Consider the following 22,259-nt stretch of genomic DNA (forward strand, 5'->3'; position numbering starts at 1 on the left):
GTAATGGGTGAAACATAGCAACCAAATTGAACACAAATAACAATGTGACAATGACTAAGCAATCGGTTTTTGCAAAACAAAAACAGAAAATGCTCAGCAGGTCTTCAGCATCTGTGGAGAAATAAACAGAATTAACGTTTCCGGTCAGAGCTCTGATGTAAAGTTATTGACCTGAAAATGTTTACTATGTTTCTCTCTCCATCGATGCTGCTAGGCCTGCTGAGTATTTCCAGCCTTTTCTGTTTTTATTTCAGATTTCCAGCACGTGCAGTACTTTGTTTTTGTGTTCATTAAGGGTAAAATGCTGATGAAGGCACCGGGGATAACTTCTTCTGCTCTTGTTCGAAATAGTGCCATGGGCATTTTTACATCGACCTGAGTTTAATGTCTAATCCAAAAGGCAACCTCCAACAGTGCAGTGCTCCAATGGACTGTCAGCCTTGATTTTGTGCTGATTTCTGGAGTGGGACTTAAACCTGGAACCTTCTTACTCACAGTCAACAGTGCTACCAATTGAGCCATGGAGGACATGTACAGTCCAATAAATCTTTGTGGGAAGCTTTTATCAAGGTCAGAGATGAATGCTGTTCCTCTGGCAATGATTGCAAAATCTGGGCCAATAGCTTCATATGTGGTTCGGTGTCAAGTTTTTTTTTGATAATGCTCCTGTGAAACATGTTGGAATGTTTTACTGTGGTAAAAGTGCTGTATAAATACAAGTTGCTGATGGTCTCTCTAACGTGGTGACAAGAAGTTTGCACGTTCCTTGCATATGTTGCTGGGGGTGAGGGTAGAGAGAGCAGGGAAGAGAGAATAGAAGCTGGGATTATCTTTGTCCTTTAGAACAATCCTAGAATTGAGCTTGATGTGGTCCAGCCAGATCTGATGACGAATGGTAAAGCCAGTTGAGGGAAGATGTGGGGCATACTGGGTGGGGGGGGGGGGCTAGCGATTAGGGTGGGAGAGAATAACAATTTTGTTGGAGGGGGGGGGAAACAGAATCAAAAAGGGAGTGGTTGAGAAAATTGATTGCCATAGAGATACTGCAGTAAATGAGAGACAAAAGGCTCAATGGTTTAGATCTTGAAAGTATAGTAATAGATGACTTGGGGGGAAAAGAAAGTTCTAATGGAAGAAACAAAAGTTGGAAGGGTGGGGTGGGGGGGTGGGGCAAGAGATGGATACATGAAGTTGGTTGGAGATAGTCCTTTCAGTTATCAAGAATAGAGGGTTCAGGGAAGATAGTGCAGTCAATGAGGTGATTTGAATATGGGTAAAAAAATTTTAGAGAAAGGGAAGATAGAAAAACAGTGAAATCAGAGTTGGCAGAGTAATACTAGTTGATTTGGATATTCAAATTGCTGAGGATGAGAGGCCTTTCTTTCTTGCTTTCTAATTTTAAGATTATTTTCCTCGGATCTTCTGCACTTGATTTCGAATTCAGTGTCCCTTGTTCTTTTATTTGTCGTGGAGATGTTTTTGAGCCTTCAATAACTAAGACTGACCTAATTTGTGGCTGTTGCATCAAAACCACTTGGCAGTCAATTCTATCATTTAAATTCTCTCACTCTTTTATTCTCCAATGACTGAATTCACCAACGGTTTCAATATTTTTTAGTCATTCTAATGACGAGAAGCATCTTTGTTAATGTCTGTGTACAGTTTCCCTCTTAATCTACTGATTACCATACAAAACTATGAGAGAACTGTTGTAGATTTGCTTCACGTCGTGAAGTCCATCTGCTACTCTCTACACTGACAGAAAATGACTCATTGCACATCATGATTATAAAAGTGTTAATTCTTAATTACCTTACCAAGCTACTCTTTTACTATTAATTATGTAATTTGCAATTACAATAAATCCCAATAGGCAAGTGCTAACACCAATTACTTTAATCCTGAAAATTGCTGTAATTGTACTAACTTTGCATTTCTGAAGGTTTTCAAGAGTATGTTCTCTTGCCATTAACCCTATTACTCCTGTTTCTGAAGCCATGTGTAAATTGTGCAAGCCTCCATTCTGCCAGTGGGCTGGCCAATGTTGTGGTTATCTTATTCAGCAGCTCTGCAGTATTTAAATAGCTTCACCAGACATTTAAACCAAAACGAAATTGAGTCTGTCACCTTTGAACTACTCACTTGAACAATGCATCAATGGACCTGCTAATTCAAGAAGTGCAGGCAAGAAAGGCTACTCTATATGAAACAAAAGCAGATGGCTTAGCAAGTCCAACAAAACTTAGACAGTGCAAAGGTAATTGTGTGATTCAAAGAACCTGTATACATATCTGAAAGAAAGATAGCTGATTTGAAGTAGTTGTTATAAAGACCACGCAACATATATGTCAAATGGCTGGCTCACGTTTGCCACAAAACTATTTACCTTTAACTCATTACCTGCTACTTCATCAAAACAATCATGCTGAATGCAGTTCCTGCCAAGCAACAGTCTACTGGACATTTCATGGTCATACTGCAGCATGGCAATAATTCAAGCAGCAACTTAAAACTGAAACTACTGTCGCAGATATCTTAAAGTAGCGGCACAGAAATCTTTGTAAGACAATCCTGTTGCTTAATGCATGCTGATTCATGGTTGGAAAGGACAGGCTACAGGATAGGCAGACTCATGTCACTGTGAGGTTAAATTTAATGCTGGAACGAAATGCAAAACTAGTGCACTGACCAGGAAAATGATTAGAAATTGATTTCACCAGTCTTATAAATATTTGCAAGTAGGACTCCTATGACACAATTATGGCAATCTGATTTTAACCCAATCAGTGTTGTCTCTTCCTACCGTTCAAACTGCATGTAAGACCTAGTATGAATCGTCTCTCAAGGCCATTGAAACAGTATTTAATGCCACACTCTGCTGCAGGCAAGTGGACATCATAGAATCTGTGACGTTGTGCTGTTTGAATTGCCAAGAGGGTTTCCATTTTCCAGGTTGCTTTTCCCTAATATTCTTTGCCTTTTCTACCCTATTCAGCAGAAAATAAATCCCTTGCAAAGGCATCTGAGGTATGCAATTGTCATCTGTTAACTACAGAACAATAATTTAGTTATTTTAGGACACCTGCAGTGAATACAAACATTCAGTAGTAAATGTGAAAGTAGTCATCAAATGCTGCATGTATTAATTGAACAGTTCTGCGCAAACAGCAATAAATCACATGACTATATCATTTAAAGTCAAAACCCTGAAAGTATCTGGTTTTCTTGTATCAGAATAACTAAGACAATATAACATTTCTCTGCTTTGATGGATAAATAGGTTTAGGTCTGTATAGATACTTACCATATCATAAGCAGTAACGACTTTCTTCAGAACTTCTGGGATTACACCTTGGGGTTCCATTGAAGGGTAATCATCTTTTAGATTCAGTACCACAATAGGTATATTATCACTGTTCAGAAGTGTTGACAATGCCATAAAGCACTGTATTAGATTAGAAACCGGGGAGAGGCCACATAATTCCTTGAAAGAAACTATTGCATTCTGAAAAAAGGAAATAAATTAAAGTTAACAACTTGAATTGTTAATAATTTTAATATAATTTTCCAATCTAAATTATACTGCAAAGAATTTCAATTGGGGTAGTAATTCTTTAGTAAAGATAAAAAAAACTGACCAAAACCACGCCCATAAACGAGATGGAGCCCAGGTAGCTATAAATCACAAGTGTCACAAATGTATCCCTCCGTTTGTGGACAATTCATTACATGAGACTACTCAATTAGTTCTTGAAGGATGTTAATAGGTCATTCATTATGCAGTTAGAACCTACAGTGGTTTATCTTGGAGCATTAAAAAATGAATTTTTTCATTATGTTTGAACACCTTCAATTGTTAGTGACAAAAATACTGAAGATGGAAATAAAGCTATTTCATGTTGCAAGGTGTTTGAAGTGGGTGGGTCATGCAATGATACCCCCAGGAATACATCCAACAAAGTTGGCAACTCTAATTTAGGAAGAGTGGCCAAAAGCCTAGTCAAAGAGGTGAGTTTTAAGGACGGGTGGAAAAGCAGTGAAGGTTAGGGAGAAATTTGAGTGGAGGGCCTTGGTGACTGAAGGCTGCCCATGATAGGTGAAGGTAAAGGAATATGCACAAGAGCCAGAGTTAGAAGAATGGACAGTTCTGGTAGGGATGGGGTTGGGGATTGGTGGGGCAGGGGGAAAGCAGTTGACATTGGGCTGGAGGATGTTATGGAGATAGGAAGCATCAAGACTATGGAGAAATTTAAACACAAGCATGAGAATTTTACACAGCAAAGACTGGGAATCAACAAGATTAACAGTGGGGGCTATCAGAATTGAATTTGAATATGTATAATTTATTCTTTTATGGGATGTGGATGTTGCTGTCAAGACCACCATTTGTTATCCATCCCTAATTGCCCTTGAACTGAGTGGCTTGCGAGGCCATTTCAGAAGGCATTTGTGGGTCTGAAGTCCCTTGTAAGCAAGACCGGGTTAGGACAGCAGATTTCCTTCCCTAAAGCACATTAGTGAAGCTGATGGATTTTTACAATTGGTGATAGTACCTTCCAGATTTATTAACTTAATTTAAATTCCACTAGCTGCCATGATGGGGGTTAAACCTATGTCCCCAGAGCATTGGCCTGGGCCTCTGGATAATGTCACTAATCCAGTGACATTACAACAACACCACCATAAGGTATTGGAACCCTGGCCTAGTCTTTTACCATCTCTAGCATGCGTACTGAAGCAAACTGTACTGTCTCTGTTGATGCTACAGATAAGATCAGGCAGTTTGAATAAATGAAATATTCTAACAATCAAAAAAATACAACAGAGAAAACACTGGCCTCAGATCCCTACAGTTAACATTGTCAGACACTCAAACATCACATAATTCCCAACTAGCCTGATAAATGTGTTGCCTGTTGGGTGCTCTCAGCAAGCGTTAGAATAAATATCAGCTTGCAATGCAATTTATTCCACATTCCCAATGAAAATGCTGCAGGACATGTGAAATTCCGGACTGAAGCAAAATAGGCAAGGAATTTAAAGTAAGAAGGTGACAAAAACTAAATCTATTTGTAAAATAATACTACTTTGCACTATAAATTATTAAAATTTGAATATATTATGCACACAATCAAATCAAACATCAGGCAAAATTTAGCATTCATTCCTATTCTATTATGTCATAACTCCAGCAGTATAATATTTGCTCAGAACGCTGCTCAGAAAATTAGCCAATGCTGCAGAATAATCCAAGTGTCACTCAATATGCACATAGCCTTGAACCTTAAACATAATAAAGACTTGCTTAAATTCCCTCTAGACTTAACCTGCAAACGCATAATTAATTATTACAGCACATTCTCAAACCAGCCAGTCCCACTGGCCTCTGTAATGTGCAGAAGTTCCGTAGAGGCAGTGAGATGATCTTTGGAACAACACTATGGCTGCTTTGTGAAAAAAAATCAATAAATATAGAGGGAAATTATTGTCCTGTAGCACAAGGGGTCCATTAAAGACAGTTGTACCATGAGTGCATTGAAATTACATTTGTAATTGGATTTTTTTCAAAAATAATTTCATCATTCATCTGGAATACAGTACCTGAAAGCAATGTGGAAGAGTTAATAGTAACTTTCAATAGAGAATTGGATAAGGACTTTAAAAGGAAAATTCTGTGGGGTTATGGGGAAAGCGCAGGGCAGAGAGACTAATTGGACATTTCTTTCAAAGACCAAGCATGGGCATGGCAGGTTGAAAGGCCTGCTTCTTTTGTATTGTATGATTTTCTAATTTTCTCTTTCAACATTTCTATTTTTAAAAAATAGATGAAGATAATTCTTTCAATTTGGAAATGCTGTGCCATTTGTCACATTTCTCTGATTCCAGTTCATAATATTCAGCAACATAACAAAGGAGATCTATGCATGTTGCCTGACAAATATTTTGAGGGAAGTATAAAGGATATACCACTTAATTTGATGAGTTAATTATCCTGCACTGAATCTCAACTTGCTACATTTAAAAGGACATTACAGTCTGTCATGGTTTGATATGATGCTGTTACAATATTTTGGGCACAAATTTGGGTTTGTTAGCGACTGGTTTTTTGGGGAACTATGGGTGCAATAAGAGCTCCAAAATGACATGAATGGCACAAGTGCACACTTGCAGGGTGAAATGTGTCAGGTGCCATATTGGCGAGAGCACTAGTGTGCATGCAGTGTACAGCCACCAGAATTATGCATAGCTGGCAGTTCATGCCGGCAATCAGCGTGCAACACTGATTTGACACAAGTGATGCCACTTAGGAACTCAATGTTCCAGCTAACACCTGCTCTTAACCTCAGAGCCAAACACAACAAGAAAGCATCTCACCAGCGCTATTGAAAGGGATTGTCAGCTATTTACAGGCTAGTTGCTGTTTGATATTTATTTTGGCTGTTAATGATTCTACAAGTTTGGAGCTTTCTATAGTTCTTTAGAGTTTCCAAAGTCTACAGGAGTGGTGTGGCAGGTACTGAAGGAATTTTTTCTAACTTCAAGGTTTTTTCACAAACTGGTTGCTCTCACACGCAGATGCATTAGAAGCTATTTCCCTGGGATGCAGCATGACTGGAAAAATGAACAGGATAAGCTGCTGGAACATGGAGGAGGGAGAGGGGAGAAGGGCTCTTAGCAGGATGCCATATCGACCCAGGATGCAGAGGGAGCAATTCTATAAATGTATGTGAGGGACAGTGTGTCAGATGCCTTCACTTCAATTAGGTTGTCCTCACTGAAATCTGCCACCTGCTGCACTCATAATTGCACTTGCTTTGCAATGCCTGTGAAGGTGACTGTGATGAACTTTTACGCATCTGGCTCTTTCTAGACTGGAGCTGGAGACATTCGCAACATCTCACAACTTGGCATTGATTTTTAGTTAAGGGAGGTCACTGAAACTCTCTATTCAAAGGGAACTAACTACATTTCATTCTCTTTTGCCAGAGATCAGCAGGTCGAGTGAGCACACACCTTGATAGGATTGAAGACTTCCCAGGTGCAGGATGTCTTTGACTTTACGCACACCATTTTGTGTAAGGTCAGTGTGGCGCTCTATTCAATGAGAGCTAATTGCACTTCATTCTCTCTCTCTAAAGGTAAGCAGACAGAATGAACACACGGCTTTGCTAGGATTGCAAGCTTCCCCTGGTGCACATTGACTGCATGTACATCGTTGTGCGAGTGCTGCCTATCAACTCTGCCCTTTACTGGAAATGAAAGAATTCCACTCACTCAACGCCAGCGGGTGTGTGACCATAGACAATGGATCATGCAAATCAATATCCCGTATCTTGGCAGCAGTCATGATGCTTTTATTCTGTGGAAATGTACTGCATCATTTGCATCATTGAGCCACCACAACAAATCAGAATGTGGCCACTGGCGACAGGGGCTATCTGCTGACCTCATTGCCGATGACTTTGGTGTGTAACCCACACACCCATCTGCAGCACACATATAATAAAAGCCAAGCTGCCAAATTATATATGATGGAGCAGAGTATTGGCCTGTTAAAACAATGTTCCCACTGCCTGTATCCTCTCTCTGCAGCAGCTCTTTAGTACTCAGTAGCATGGGTGTCAGAGGGGACAGGTCTTGAGCCTCAGCTGTGCGCCCCAAAGCTGATGGCAATGGAGAGGGAAGACAGGGAAAAGGAGAATGACGAGGAAGAGAGGAAGCAACCAAGACAGCCGATTTCTGCTTGTGCTGTCTATGAAGAATTCGTCAAGTGTGACTAAAAATATGTCAATTCCCCATTCAACAGTCCCACACCTTACTGAGTATCAAAACATCCACTTGGCCACAAGACAAAAATAAAATCCATTAAAAGTAAATATTTCAACCAAATGTGTAAATGTAATCACTCCATACTGCATACAAAAGTTAACTGATCATCTTTGTACATTTCCCTTGCCTGTCTTCCAGGTGCCTTTCCCTGTCCTAGTGCCCCTACACAACCTCCTGGGAGGAGGTTGCAGCATGACTGTCATAAGGCTGCTGACTTCCAAGGGAGGAGGCTGCAGTTGGCTTGGAGGATGCCCTTGAGCAGCAGCTCTGAGCCTAAAAGGTCTGCAATTCATCATTTTGCATTGGGCCACAGCAGTCTGGGCTGGCTGGCTGGCTGGCAGCAAGAGTCCTGATGGAGTGGCAGGTATGGGAGGGTGAATGCTGTCTTCCTGAAACAGTACAGCAAATTCATGTTCTATGGGATCACTGCCATTCCCCAACATAGCACATCAGCAATCCTAGTAAGATGTTGGAGGACGGATTCATGGATTGCTGCTGTGAAACTGCAAGTTTCTTTGCACATTGTAATCCAAAGCCACGATGGCAGCAAGCTGAACTTGCATGATAGCAGTCTGAACTTCCACTGAAGCATTCAAGTATTGTGGGGGTCTGATGTTTTTGCTACAATGGAAGCTATGACATTGGTCATCAGATTCTGTACCATGTGTGCAGAAACAATTGGCCACCAATTCTATGCTGGAAAGGATGTTCTCTAAGCCTTGTGCTAAGTTGCAGCAGGCCTTGTCCCATGCTCCTTGATATTGACTGACTTCTGGCAACTTCATAATACACCACACATTTAGTTCTGCATACGCATCAGCATTCTTCTGTAGGCTGCCTGCTCTGAAGGACTTATCTGAGTTCTCTGCAGCAGAACCCATGTGTGACCTCGTCCTCGAGAGCTGCGCTTTCCTTGCCCAGTCTGCAGGTATTCATATCTGGTGTTTCACCATTTGCAGATTCTGCCTTTCATTTATCCTCTAAGATACATGCAGTAGCAGTACCTGAGCTGGTGGTTGCTAGTGTAAAGTCAAGCGATGGTGTGTCACAGGGCAGTGACTTGGTGGTACTGTTGCCGGTGGTGAGGAAACCAATAGGAGGGAAAAGCCCAATTGACTTCTCCTTCACCAACTTACCTGTCGCATATGGATCTGTCCATGATAGTACTGGTAGGAGTGAACATCAGGATTGTGATGGAATAGCACTTGCCTGGATGACTGCAACTCCAACAATACTCAAGAAGCTCAACACCATCCAAAACAAAGCAGCTTTCTTGATTGATACCCTTTCCACTATCTTAAACATTCATTTCCTCTAGCACCAGTGCACAGTGACAGCAGTGCGTACCACCTACAAGATGCACTGCAACAACTTGCCAAGCCTCCTCTGACAGCACTTGTAAACTTGCAACATCTATCAATTAAAAAGATAAGGACAGCAGATGCATGGGAACAACACCACCAACTGCACCACCCCTCCAAGCCACACATCACCCTGACATGGAACTATATTGCCATTCCTTCACAGTTGCTGGGTCAAAAAATATCTAGAACATATGAATTAGGAGCAGGAGTAGGCCACTTAAGCCTGCTCTGCCATTGAATAAGATCATGGCTGATCTGAATGTCCATTCCTGGTATTAGTCCAGTAAACCTTTTTTGAACTGCTTCTAACACATTTACATCTTTCTTTATATAAGGAGGTTAGTACTGTATACAATACTCCAGATATGGCCTCACCAATACCCTGTATAACTGAAGCATAACCTCCCTACTTTTGTGATCAGTTCCCTCACAATAAATGATAACATTCTATTAGCTTTCCTAATTACCTGCTGTCCCTGTACACTAACCTTTAGGAACTCCCTTCCTAACAGCACTTTGGGTGTACAAACACCAGATGGACTACAGGGGTTCAAGAAGACAGCACATTACCACCTTCTCAAGGACAATTAGGGATGGGCAACAAATGCTGGCCATGACCACAATGTGCACATCCCATGAAAGAATATTTAAAGAATCATCTCTCTTCTTGGTGGTCCTTCATTGCCAGGTTGTACTTCTTGGGTATCTGAAAGGGAAAAGGCAGAAGGGTAAGGTTGTGGTAAGGGGAGAGAGGGAAGTAATAGCTGCATGTTTACACTATCTGCAGCTTGTAAATCAGAAGACATTTTAGGAAGAAAGGGAAGTGGTACACGAGCAGCAGGCATAGGTATGAGTATACAGCAGTCTGCGATGGTTTCTGCCCCACAACTGGCCACAACTTCAGCAATGACATTCTAATAATGGCCAGCACAGTCTCCTTCATGCAGGTTAGGGCATACTGGTGCATCTGACCCCCTCAGGCTTCCTCCTGCTGCCTCCAATAGTGTGCTACCTTGTCCTGCAAGAAAGAAGGAAGTGTGTCACTGAGTATTTGCAATCTTTTTAGCTGATGTGACTGCTGTGGCTGAATAACTGGTGGTGTGTAAACTGCCAATTGTGAGTGTGAGGCTTGCAGCAGTGCTAAGTATGTGAGGTTGAGGTGACATTAGATATGAACCTGATTATAGAGATTGCTGGTAGATGAGTGACAGCAGGAACTGGTACATTGAACAGGATCAAGGCTAGTGATGCAGTTGGTGGGATATGGCATTTGAAGATGCATTCACTGACCTTGACCACTCGTCTGAGGTCATGGAGTCTCTTGCAGTCCTGTATCCAGCTCTTCGGGGCTTGATTCCTGGCACTGACCTCCATTGCTATCTGTTCCGCTGCCTTTTCAGTATGAGTCTGAAGGGCCTCTTAGCTCCCTGCAGATACAGGACATCATTCCTATTTTCTACTTTCTCCACCAGAACCTCCAGTGCTGTATCCGAAACCTTGGCGATCCCTCTGTCCTATGTAGGGCCATTCTTCACTGTTTCCCAGTTCAGATTCACTTCCTATATGGCTGCCAGCAACTGCTCCAGCCACAATGTATCTCCACCTTAAAAAGTGCAGACTAGCTTTAAGCAAAGCGGCTAGCTTTAATTGGTGCTAGCAAGTTATCACTCAGGCCTCCTGTCGATGCATGCAGCCAAATAACAGCAATGATAGCACTGGCTGTACGCAGCAATCACTCAAATGAGCAGGTAGCACATAGTTGGCATCCTGCCTTCATTATGTTGAATAGGTGTTAATTAATCTTGTGTCATGACGACACACCGATTTACAGGGGGGGGGGGGTATCCAATTTAGCCCCATTTGTGTTTTAAAATAGCAACATGACCTTGTTTACACTGCAGAGTAACAGAAACAACACTAAATGTAACATGTACTGACAGATTCATTAATTAAATAGCCTTAAAATAAGCATTAAATAAGAAACCAAAACAGAAACCAATGCCAGAAAAAACTGTTCATGTTTTGTCAACTGACAAAAGGCCTGAAGTCACTTGACCACCATGTAAGGGTTAGACAAGATGCTAACTTGCCTGAATGATCTGCTCTGTGTTTCTAGCTTGTTCTGTTTTGATTTCTGACAGAATGTGATTCTTAGAGGTGTAGGCAGCCTTCAGTTATGTGTGTGTGTGTGTATAATGAAAAATTAAAATAGAAAAGTATATTTTTATCCAGATAATAAGAGTATAAAAACAATCAAGCAACATTTTTCTAAGTTACATATTTAAGAACAGGACACTAAACCATATTTCACCCAAATATGCAAAAGCCACAAAAAAACTAACTGAAGCCACTCCTAATATATTTGGTCATTAAATGAATTATGATTAAACACTGATTATTGGCACTCAAGCTAAAGCTGCATTCCTTCTTCAGTTATGTTTGCTGATATGTAGCTGACATGTTTTGGTAGCTCAGGTAGGTGTTAAGCATTTCACTGTGCTATTAAAATAACAGCAGGGAGTTCTCTTGGTAAGCTGGATAACATTTATTCCTCAAAGGACACCACCAAACTAGACTTAATAACCATTCAGCTCGGTTGCTGTGTTTGGTGTTTGCTGTATGCAAATAGATTAACACATTTGCCTTCATAATAGCAATAATTGTACTTCAACAAGTAATCAATCAACTTTGAGATGCTTTGGGATATCCTTAGAGATATGGTAAGGTGCTACAGAAATGCAACTTCCTTCTTAGAATAGTGAATAAAACTAAAATCTAAGTTCGCAGTAAAAATCTGTTACATCGCAGCCACTCTTTGTAGATGATTATGCTATAGGAGACATGGGTCTTCACACTGCTGCAGAAAACCAAGCCAGTCTCATTGGTGACAGTTCTTGGTAAACTTTGATGAGCTTGAAAAGCCTGCAACACAACTACTTCACTGACATAATTAAACAATGAAAGTCATTTACAGCAGGAAGAAAACACCTGAACTCAATGTCACTGGCGAGAAAATCTGTTTCTGGGTCTTGGCACAGTCCCTGTTTTAAATTAATTATAGACTGTTGCCAATTGACGCCAGTCAAATGACAATTTGAAAAAGTACATTACACAGGGGTAAAAGTATCATTTACCTCCACGGAAAAGTAGTTTAATTATTGTAATCCTTCAGAGATATAAAATTATTAGTTTAACACTACATACTTCTGTGTACAAAATGAATCACTGACACCAATTTTATGAAAAATAACGTGACTCAGCAGAAATGCTAGAACTTGTTGACAACTTTATGGAATAAAAATATTTGTAATTCCTCAGTACTTTATATTATACTCTTAATATATAAATCTAATAAGAACATAGAAATTCATAGAATCAGAAGGGATGATTGGGTGCATCTGACTGTTCAAAACATCATACACCACACACAGAATTAGATAGAATCAGACTGCATGACCCAAACCAGTGCTGGTGTTTATCCTCCAGACAAATAATGCTAATCCCATGTTCCCATTCCCCCTTTTTTTCAATCACCTATTTAATCTCTTATTACATGTTGCCATTTAAAAAAAAATACTCACTCACAGGATGTGGGCAAGGCCAGACTTGGTTGAAGAAGTGGTCACTCCCTCAAAGATTAATATATTACTAGCATTGTTTTACAACCATTGAGAAAAAAGCTTCTCCTCTTGGCCCTAAACCTTTTACAGTTAATCTTATGGTCTGTATTTTGTAGTTAGCAGCAAAGAAAAGGCACTCACTGCTGACCTGGAACAAAGATCTAGGTGACTTCTGGTGCCGAGTAAAAGGGATGTCTTGGTGTACAGCAGCAGTGATGTCAGCTAGCAGGTAAGGAGCCAATCACATTGAAGTATTCACACATTACAATCCAGAAAGTTTAAAGCACTTATTTATCCTTCGTTCTTAATTTAAATTTTCAGGTAGTGAAATAAATGATTAAGATAGAAGCTGAAATATCATAAAAAAGAAAAAAGCTAAAAATAGGCATTAGGCCCATGATTTTCATTGGCAATGGTGCCTAACACTTGTTTCAGTTGGGAGCCTTGGACAACCACAGGGCAATCAAACCTGATATAGTGTGCGACACATACCGCACACGGAACGAGTGCATGTAATACATGCCATATTGGACCAGTGCTCACTTCTGGCCTAAAAATCCAATTTCTAGGCCTCTATTTATATATTTTCTGTCATCTGGTCACAATTTTAAACTCCTCAACAACCAATTAAATTTAAATAATGCTGTTAACATAGTAAAACATCCCAAGGCACTTCACAGGAACAGTTATCAAATGATATTTGACGCTGAGCCACATAAGGAAACATTTGGACTGGTGATCAAAAAACATGGGGCAGAATTTACTGGTCAGAGTGTGGGGGCGGGCCCCGCACGCCGACACGTAAAATGACGCACGGTGACGTCGGGCATGCGTCCCAACGTCACTGCGCGTCATTCCGATCTTCACTTTGGCAGGTGCGCACGGAGTTGGCTGCACGCTGGCTGAACTGTCAAAAGCCTATTAAAGCCATTCATCAACTAATTGAATTACTTGTCAGGGCTGCCCATCCAACCTTAAGGTTGGTGGCAGGCCAAGAGCCCAGGCAGCCTTCACATTTTTCATGGAAGCTCATCCACGGGCGGGATGAGGTTTCATGAAGTGTTTATAACTTTAATAAAATTTATTAAAGTTCATAGGCATGTCCCAGCTCATGTGACACTGAGGGGACATGTCTGAATAATTAAAAGTTTTTTTTTCCATTTTTCACAATCAAATTAATCTCCCTGAGGCACGGAGCGGCCTCAGTGAGATTTTCTGCGCTCTGTCATGCGCTTGACTCTCCCTTCTCCCCGCCCACTTAGGTAGCGCTGAGCACTTCTGGGTGCGCATCACGCTGGGTGGGCCTTAATTGGCCCGCCCAGGTAAAATGGTGGAGTGATCGGCTGCGCGCCCGCCCACACCCGCTCAGCCCGCCCGATGGGGAGGAAATTCTCCCTATGGTGAAAAAGGAAGGCTCAAAGGAGCGTCTTAAAGGAGGAAAGGTACAGGGGTGGAATGGCATAGGGAGGAAATTTCAAAGCATAGGGCATAAGCAGGTGAAGACATGGCACCAATGGAGGAGTGAAAAATTTGGGTATGTGCAACAGGTCAGAATTGGTCTCACACTGTAATCTCTTTTAATTTAATGAAAACAACCCTATTTTTTCAAAATCTTGCACTTCTATTTCTTGATACGAAGCAGCATCCTAGTGATATTTCATTGGACCTGCCTATTGCTGCACCATTCTTCAACAGTGGAGCCTAAATTTGTACTACACTCCAACTGTGGTCTTACACTGATTCACCAATTCAATGTTTATATTTTACACCTCTTGTCATAAACTCAATACGGCATCACTTTCTATATGGTCTTATCCATTTGAAATGCTACTTTTAATGTCTTATGAACACGAACATAGGGACAAAGGACTTAGGAGCAGGAGTAGGCCAATTGTTCCTTCAAGTCTGCTCTGCCATTCGACAAGATAATGGCTGTTCTGATTGTGATTTCAGCTCCACTTTCCTCTCTGCCTCCAAAACCCTTGACTCCCTTATCTATCAAAAATCTGTCGAACTCAGCTTTGAATAAATTCAATGACTTAGCCTCCACTGGTGTCTAGGGAAAACAATTCCACAGGCCAATGACCCTCTGAGAGAAAAAAATCTCATATCTGTTTTAAGAGAGAGACCTCTTATTTTAAAACTGTTGGTTCTAATCTCCCCCAGAAGTGGAAACATCCTCCCAGTATCCACCCTATCAAGTCCCCTCAGGATCTCACATATTTCAACAAGATCAATTTTCATCTTCTAACATTCAAAGGGTATAGGCCCAGCCCATTCAACCTTTCTTCACAGGATAAGCCCTTCATTCCAGGAATGAGTTGAGTGAACCTTCTCTGAACTGCTTCTAATGCAATTATATCCTTTTCAAATATGGGGACTAAAACTAGACACAGTGCTCCAGATGTGGTCTCACCAAGGCCTTGTACAGCTGCAGTAAAACATCTCTACTTTCATATTCCATTCCCCTTGCAATAAATGCCAACATTCCATTTGCCTTCTTAATCACTTGCTGTACCTGCGTACTAACTTTTTGTGACTAATGTACCAGGGCACCCAGATCCCTTTGTACCACAGAGTTCTGCAATCTCTCTCCATTTCTCTAGTCTCCCTTCCAAATTGGACAGTTCACATATTTTTTACATTAAACTCCATCTCCGAAGTTTTTGCCCACTCACTTAACCTATCTACATCCCTTTGTGAGGCGCCTTACCTCCTCTGGATAACTTGCTTTCCTACTTATTTTGGTGTCATCAGCAAATTTAGCTACCATACATTCGGTCCCTTCATTCAAGTCATTAATATAGATTATAAACAGTTGAGGTCTCAGCTCTGATCCTTGTGGCACTCCATGAGTTACAGCTTGCCAATCAAAAAAACCCATTTATCCCTACTCTGCTTCCTGTTAGCTAACCAAGCCTTTATACATGTTAATATGTTACCACCAACCCCATCCCTACCATAAACTCTTATCTTATGTAGTAACCTTTGATCTGGCACCTTATCAAATGCCTTTTGGAAATTCAAGTACACCACATCAATAGGTTCCCCTTTATCTACCTTGCTTGTTACTTCCTCAAAGAATTCTAAAAAATTAAACACAATTTCCCTTTCATAAAAAAACCATGTTGGCCTTGCCTGATCCCATTACCATTTTCTAAGTATCCTACTATAACCTCCTTAATAATAGATTCTAGAAATTTCCCTATGACAGATGTTAGGCTAACTGGCCTATAATTTCCTGCTTTTTGTCTCCCTCCCTCCTTGCATTACATTTGCTATTTTCCAATTCACTGGGACTCTTCCAGAATCAAAGAAGTTTTGGAGGATTATAACTAATGCCTTTATTCTGCAGCCACTTCTTCCAAGACCCTAGAATACAGGCCACTAGGCTCTGGGAACTTGTCAACCTTTAGGTATAATAATTTTCCCAGCACCTTTTCCCTGGTGATGGTGATTGTTTTAAGTTCCTCCCTCCCTTTCACCTCTTGATTTTCAAGTATCTTTGGGAAGTTTTCTAAGTCTTCTACAGTGAAGACTATAGTATAAGGATCTGGATATATACAGGGTTAATGTGGGTCTGAGTACAGCACCGCCTACACAGTGATGTAAGAAGGCACATGACCCAGAGCTAGGGCAGTGTGGTGTTAGCCAGAGACATGTTAAGATCTAGACATGGAGCTAGCTCCTTGCCTGTACCATATATATATAGTTATAAGTAGTTAATAAAGATCTGCTGTTAACATACAGGAGACTACGAAGACTTCCTTAACTGACACCATTACAGCAAAGACAGACATAAAATACCTGTTCAATACTTCCACCAGTTCCTTGTTTTCCATTTTTAATTTCCTTGACTCACTTTCTATAGGACCAATGCTGATTTTAACAATACTTCCAGCTAGCTTTCTCTCATACTCTAATTTCTCTATCTTTTATTTCAATCATTCTTTGCTGGTTCTTAAAATCTGTCCAATCTTCTGACCTACCACTAATCTTCACAGAATTATACAATTCTTTCCATTTGATACTATCCTTAACTTCCTTATTTACTCACAGATGTTGTGTCCTTCTCAAAGAGTCTTTTTTTTCTCATAGGGCTAGGTCTGCCACTGTGTCTCTATTGTCTTACCTTTTAACATATTTTCCCAGTTCACTTTAGCCAAATTTGTCTTCACATCCCCTTATTTAGGTTTAAAACACTAGTCTTAGACTCCCACTTCTCACCTTCAAACTGAACATGAAATTCTATCATGCTATGGTTGCTGTCACCTAGAGGCTCCTTTATTACAACATTATTGATTAATTATGTCTCATTGCACATTACCAGGTCTAGAATAGCCTTCTCCATGGTTGCCGCTAGAACGTACTACTCTAAGAAATTGTCCCAAATGTACTCAATGAACCACTTTTCCCAAAATGATTTACCCAATCTACATGTAGGTTAAAGTTACCCATGATTATTGCAGCACCCTTTCTTACACACCTGGTTTATTTTGTTCTGTATACCCTGTCCTGCAGTGTAAATACTAATAGGAGGCCTACAAACTACTCCTGCTCGTGACCTCTTACCTTTGCTATTTCTTACCTCTACCTAAACTGATTCTACACCTTGCTCTTTCAAGCTAATGGTAGACCTCCAAATCAGAGATATAACAGAAATGTTTAAAAATATGAAAGGATCAAACAGGGTAGATAGAAGCAGATTCTGCCAAGTAGTTGAGTCTGATTGAGGGGATATACATACACGATTAAATGTAACTGATTCCCGGTCAAGAGATATTTCTTCACACAGAGAGTTGTGAGGCTGAAGAATTTACTTTCAGAGTTAGAGGTTATTCCAGAAACTTTGTCAAAATTTGACTGAATAGATTGATAGAGCAAAGGGGCTTGAAGGGTCATGAAAAGTGTGTGAATAATGTAATTAGATGTATTTGTTCTCGTGGAAGGTAAATGCTGCTACAGATTTGTTGAATCAAAAGGTCTGTTTCCATTTTGTAGCCTCTATGTATGCCTAAGTATATTTAATTTGGTCAATTGGAGGGAAGCATTCCTCTATTCTCACCATCCAGGCTCCCAAACACACCTTTCTGGTGAAACAAGTAGAGATGCAGTGGCATAGTGGTATTGCCATTGGACTGGTAATCCAGAGACCTAGGGTAATGCTCTGGGGACCTGGGTTTGAATCCCACCATGGCAGACTGTAGAATTGGAATTCAATAAAAATCTGGAATTAAAAGTCTGATGATGGCCATGAAACCATTGCTGATTGTCATAAAAACCCACCTGGTTCACTAATGTCCTTTAGAGAAGGAAATCTGCTGTCCTTACCTGGTCTGGCCTACATGTGCCTCCAAACCCAGAGCAATGTGGTTGACTCTCAAATGCCCTCTGAAGGGCAAATAGGGATGGCCAATAAATGCTGGCCCAGCCAGTGACACCCACATCCTATGAATGAATAATAAAAAAATTTGCTGCTCACAATAGTCTCCTCTACACTGGGGAGACCACACACAGATTTACTAAACACTTCTGTTCAGTCTGCACACCTGAGTTTCTGGTCACTTGCCCTTTTAATTTTCTCCACTCCACCCCCAATCCCCCCTCCCACACTGCCCTCAGCCTTCTACACTGTTCCAATGAAGCTCAGTGGTTGCTATATTTGCTGAAAACACAAAGATACGTAGAAAAATAAAATGTGAAGAGGACATAAGGAGGCTAAAAAGGGACACAGATAAATTGAGTGGACAAAGATTTGGCAAATGGAGTATAGTGTGGGCAAATGTGAAATTGCCCATTTTGGCAGGAAGAATAAAAAATAAGCATATTATCTAAATGGTGAGAGATTGCAGAGCTCTGAGGTGCAGAGGGATCTGGGTGTCCTAGTACACAAGGCTAGTATGCAGGTATGGCAAGTAATTAGGAAAGCTAATAGCATGTTATCGTTTATTATGAGGAGAATTAATTACACAAGGGAGGTTATGCTTCAGTTATACAGGTCACTGGTGAGACCACATCTGGAGTCCTGTGTACAGTATTGGTCTCCTTATTTAAGGAAAGATATAAATGTGTTAGAAGCAGTTCAGGGATGGTTTACTAGACCAATACCAGGAATGGATGAACTGTCTTATAAGGAGATGTTGGACAGGTTAAGCTTGTATCCACTGGAGTTTAGAAGAGTAAGAGGTGACTTGATTGAAACCTTTAAGATCCTGAGGATTCTTGACAGGTTGGATGTGGACAGGATGTTTCCTCTTGTGGGAGAATCTAGAATTAGCGGTCACAATTTAAAAATAAGGGGTCGCCCATTTAAGACAGAGATGAGGAGAAATTTTTTTCTCCCAGAGGGTCCTTACCCTTTGGATCTCTGTTCCTCAAAAGGCAGTGGAAGCAGAGTCTTTGAATATTTTTTACGGCAGAGCTACATAGATTCTTGGTAAGCAAGGGGTTGAAAGGTAATCGGGGGTAAGGTAGGCAGGAATGTGGGTTGAGGTTACAATCAGATTAGCCATGACCTTATTGAATGATGGTGCAGGCTCGAAGGGCCCAGTGGCCTACTCCTGCTCCTAATTCGTATGGTCGTTAAATTAAGCTTGAGAAACAGCACCATATCTTTCTATTAGGCACTTTACAACTTTAGTTCAACAATTTCAGATCATAAGGAGGTCACTGCTCCTATTTTTTTTCCAGATAGCAGGTGTTGATAATGATTCTGTTATTGACATTGTGATGAATACCTAGTTCATCAGTGATATTACTGTTTTAGAGGTAATGTTTAGTGCTAAGACTGTTGTTGTGAAGGCAAGGTAAATAAAATGCTGGGCTTTAGAGATTGCCAGGGCAACTAAAAGGAAATGGAGGTTCAGAAGGTTACCCATGTTGGTTTAGTAGAGTCAGAATAGAAGAAACGGAGGCATAAAACAGCAGGTTGCCTTACTTAGCTGGGAAGCTTGAGCTGTGATGTCTATGCTGCTTGCAAAGAAATGCAGTCCAGAGAGATGTTTTGTCTTAGGAGTTAGAGCTAAATTGGTTTAAAAGCATTCAGTGAACCCTGAAAGGCTATATCATATGGAAATGGGTAGAGCTTACAAAGGTTCTCTGGTTTCAATTTAGCTGTGTGTTTGCTAGGAGAGGGAGTTGGTTGCTGTTTGGACATCGTATAGTTGCCAGCTCACAGTGGAGTCCTGGGAGCCGTTAGCAGGCTCCAGACAGTTAGGGCTCAGAGAAGTCTTTTATCACTTGGTGCAGTCCGGAGACTGGAGTTTGGGGAAACCCAGGGGCAGTGCCAGCTTAGTGAAGCTAGTGGTCTGTGATAGAGTTGGAAGTGTGCCGGTAATTAGATGCGGGAGTGCAACTTTGTGAATCCCGTGGAATGCAGTCTCAGAAGAGACTGAACCATCAAGAGGTAAACAGCTGGTGAGGCAGTCCGAGTTGGAGTGATGTTTGAGGAAATTCAGAGGCTAAATCTTCGAAAGTGAAGAGCTGAAATCCCTCTTGAAGGAGACAGAGCTTTGATGAAAAGTTGTGACTCACAGTGGTAACTGATGACTGGATTGGTTAGTGAGAAATCTGTGGTATCTGTCTTGGTTGCATGTGCCATATAATGTGCAGTGTGGTGTGACTGACCACAGTTTGCCTGTTAATTCATATTTACCCCATGTTAATTCCGAATGTTAAGAGTATAAGATAGATATTGTAGATTGTTTTGCTCTCCTGACTCCCTATGTGAAGATTATTTTGTTTGTTTAAAACCGTGGAATTTTGCGGGTTTATTCTCCTAGTCGGTAACAGGGATTTCAAACTATGTCTACTTTAAAGAAAAAGTTACTGATCCCTAACTGAATCGTAACAACATTTATAGCTTCTTTAGCCATGACCTTATTGACTCATTTTTTAAATTTCTTAACTTGTCCCATTACTTTTTTTTTGCCTGCCAGCATCATCCCTTTTGTCATTTAATATCACCTGCCTTCCACTCTATTAGACTTTCCCTTTTCTTCTTTCCTCGTCTACCCCTTTCCCTGCCTCTGAACTTGTTTAAAACCTGCCACGTCTCTAACTTTTTCCAGTTCTGATGAAAGATCATTGACCTCAGAGGTTAACTGTTTCTTACTCCACTGATGCTGTTCAGCATTTCCGTTATTATTTCAGATATTCCAGCATCCGTAGTATTTTGCGTTTCTGCTTGTCGCTTCTATTTATTTAACAAGTTTGGCAAAGCTTTAAAAATCTCTTTTGTAGTTCATCTGCCTCACCCTATCTCCTTCTTAAATGGATTGCTTAAATAAGTAAGCAACGTAATCTCACAGAAAAGTGCAAGAGATTTATTTTGCATAGCGAGGTATATACAAAAAGTAGATGATGTGTTTTGGTTTCTGCCCACCAGATTAAGGTGTTTTATAATTATAATTTTAGTATGCTGCGATACATAGTGCTGGCTGATTCCTTCTGTTGTGACTTTGGCCATGCACTGCAACAGACGGATTGACAAAGAACATGCAAAAACCAATTAAAAACTAGCAGGCTGATTTGGCTCGCTATCAGAAACATGGCTATGAAGCAACATGACTGGAGATCTGGGATGAGGCTGCTTTCTATCCCGTTGCTTTGTTAATTAACTCTGTTCGATATTATTAAAATTTTCACAAGTAATGAAAATTTTATACTTCAATCAATGACCCCTTCTAGTCGTAAATTCTGTTTGCAATTCATAGACATGTTAAAAACACTTTGAACTCTTGAATAGATTATGAATAATTTGTCCAGGTGGATATCCCAAGAAAAATGGTTTTATTTGTCGCTAAGCAACACTAAGAATTATCCAGAGACAAATAAGCACATCATGCTTTAGGGGCCTCACTGCATCTGTCATAGGCAGGAAAGTGGATAATTAGCACAGCAGATATATTTGCATTTTTTTACTGTTTAAGTGAAAGTGCGCTGATTAAAAGGAAAAGCCCATCACATTTTGAGGTTAATGTCTATAATTGAGGAGTGCAACAATTTCACTTCACAACACTTAGTCGCTAAAGAAATGCTGTGGTGGCTAATTTTAGTATCACAATAGTTCAAAGTAAAATAAAGTTAATATACAAACAACTATTTTGTGTATCTTAAACATGATTGGATTTTTAAAAAATCATATAAATTATAGCACCACAACCATTATTATCGTGAAAGTTCCAATATTTTGATTCAGAATATTACTTTAGACTTTTTTGATTAACTTTGAAACGTTTCACTAAATTATCGAAGCTTCATATATAGGATAAAGAATATATTAAATATAAAATATATAGGGCTGTATATTTTTTTTGAAAAAAAAAATAGAATTACCTGTTTTCTTTCTTAATTTACAATCTATTATCAAAATTGTGGAAAATAGATTTTCAAATATAGAATTTGTTTGTGCCTATGAAAGAACAGCTGCTAGTTGTTGCATTAG

At 40.3% G+C, this 22,259-nt stretch overlaps 1 protein-coding gene across 4 annotated transcripts in view; it reads right to left on the reverse strand.

The window, feature by feature from the left end:
- Positions 1 to 22,259, reverse strand: part of LOC121276031 (inactive phospholipase C-like protein 2) — a 340,842-nt gene that overhangs the window by 99,329 nt on the left and 219,254 nt on the right. For 3 of the 4 annotated variants that reach the window (XM_041183974.1, XM_041183973.1, XM_041183976.1), the window contains exon 3: positions 3,305 to 3,505. The exons of the other annotated variant lie outside the window; for it this stretch is intronic. In XM_041183974.1, the coding sequence (XP_041039908.1) occupies positions 3,305 to 3,505 (201 nt within the window). The remainder of the gene's footprint in view (positions 1 to 3,304; positions 3,506 to 22,259) is intronic. 4 annotated transcript variants of the gene reach the window in all.

This window comes from Carcharodon carcharias, chromosome 3 (assembly GCF_017639515.1).
Source record: "Carcharodon carcharias isolate sCarCar2 chromosome 3, sCarCar2.pri, whole genome shotgun sequence".
In the NCBI taxonomy this organism is placed as follows: domain Eukaryota; kingdom Metazoa; phylum Chordata; class Chondrichthyes; order Lamniformes; family Lamnidae; genus Carcharodon; species Carcharodon carcharias.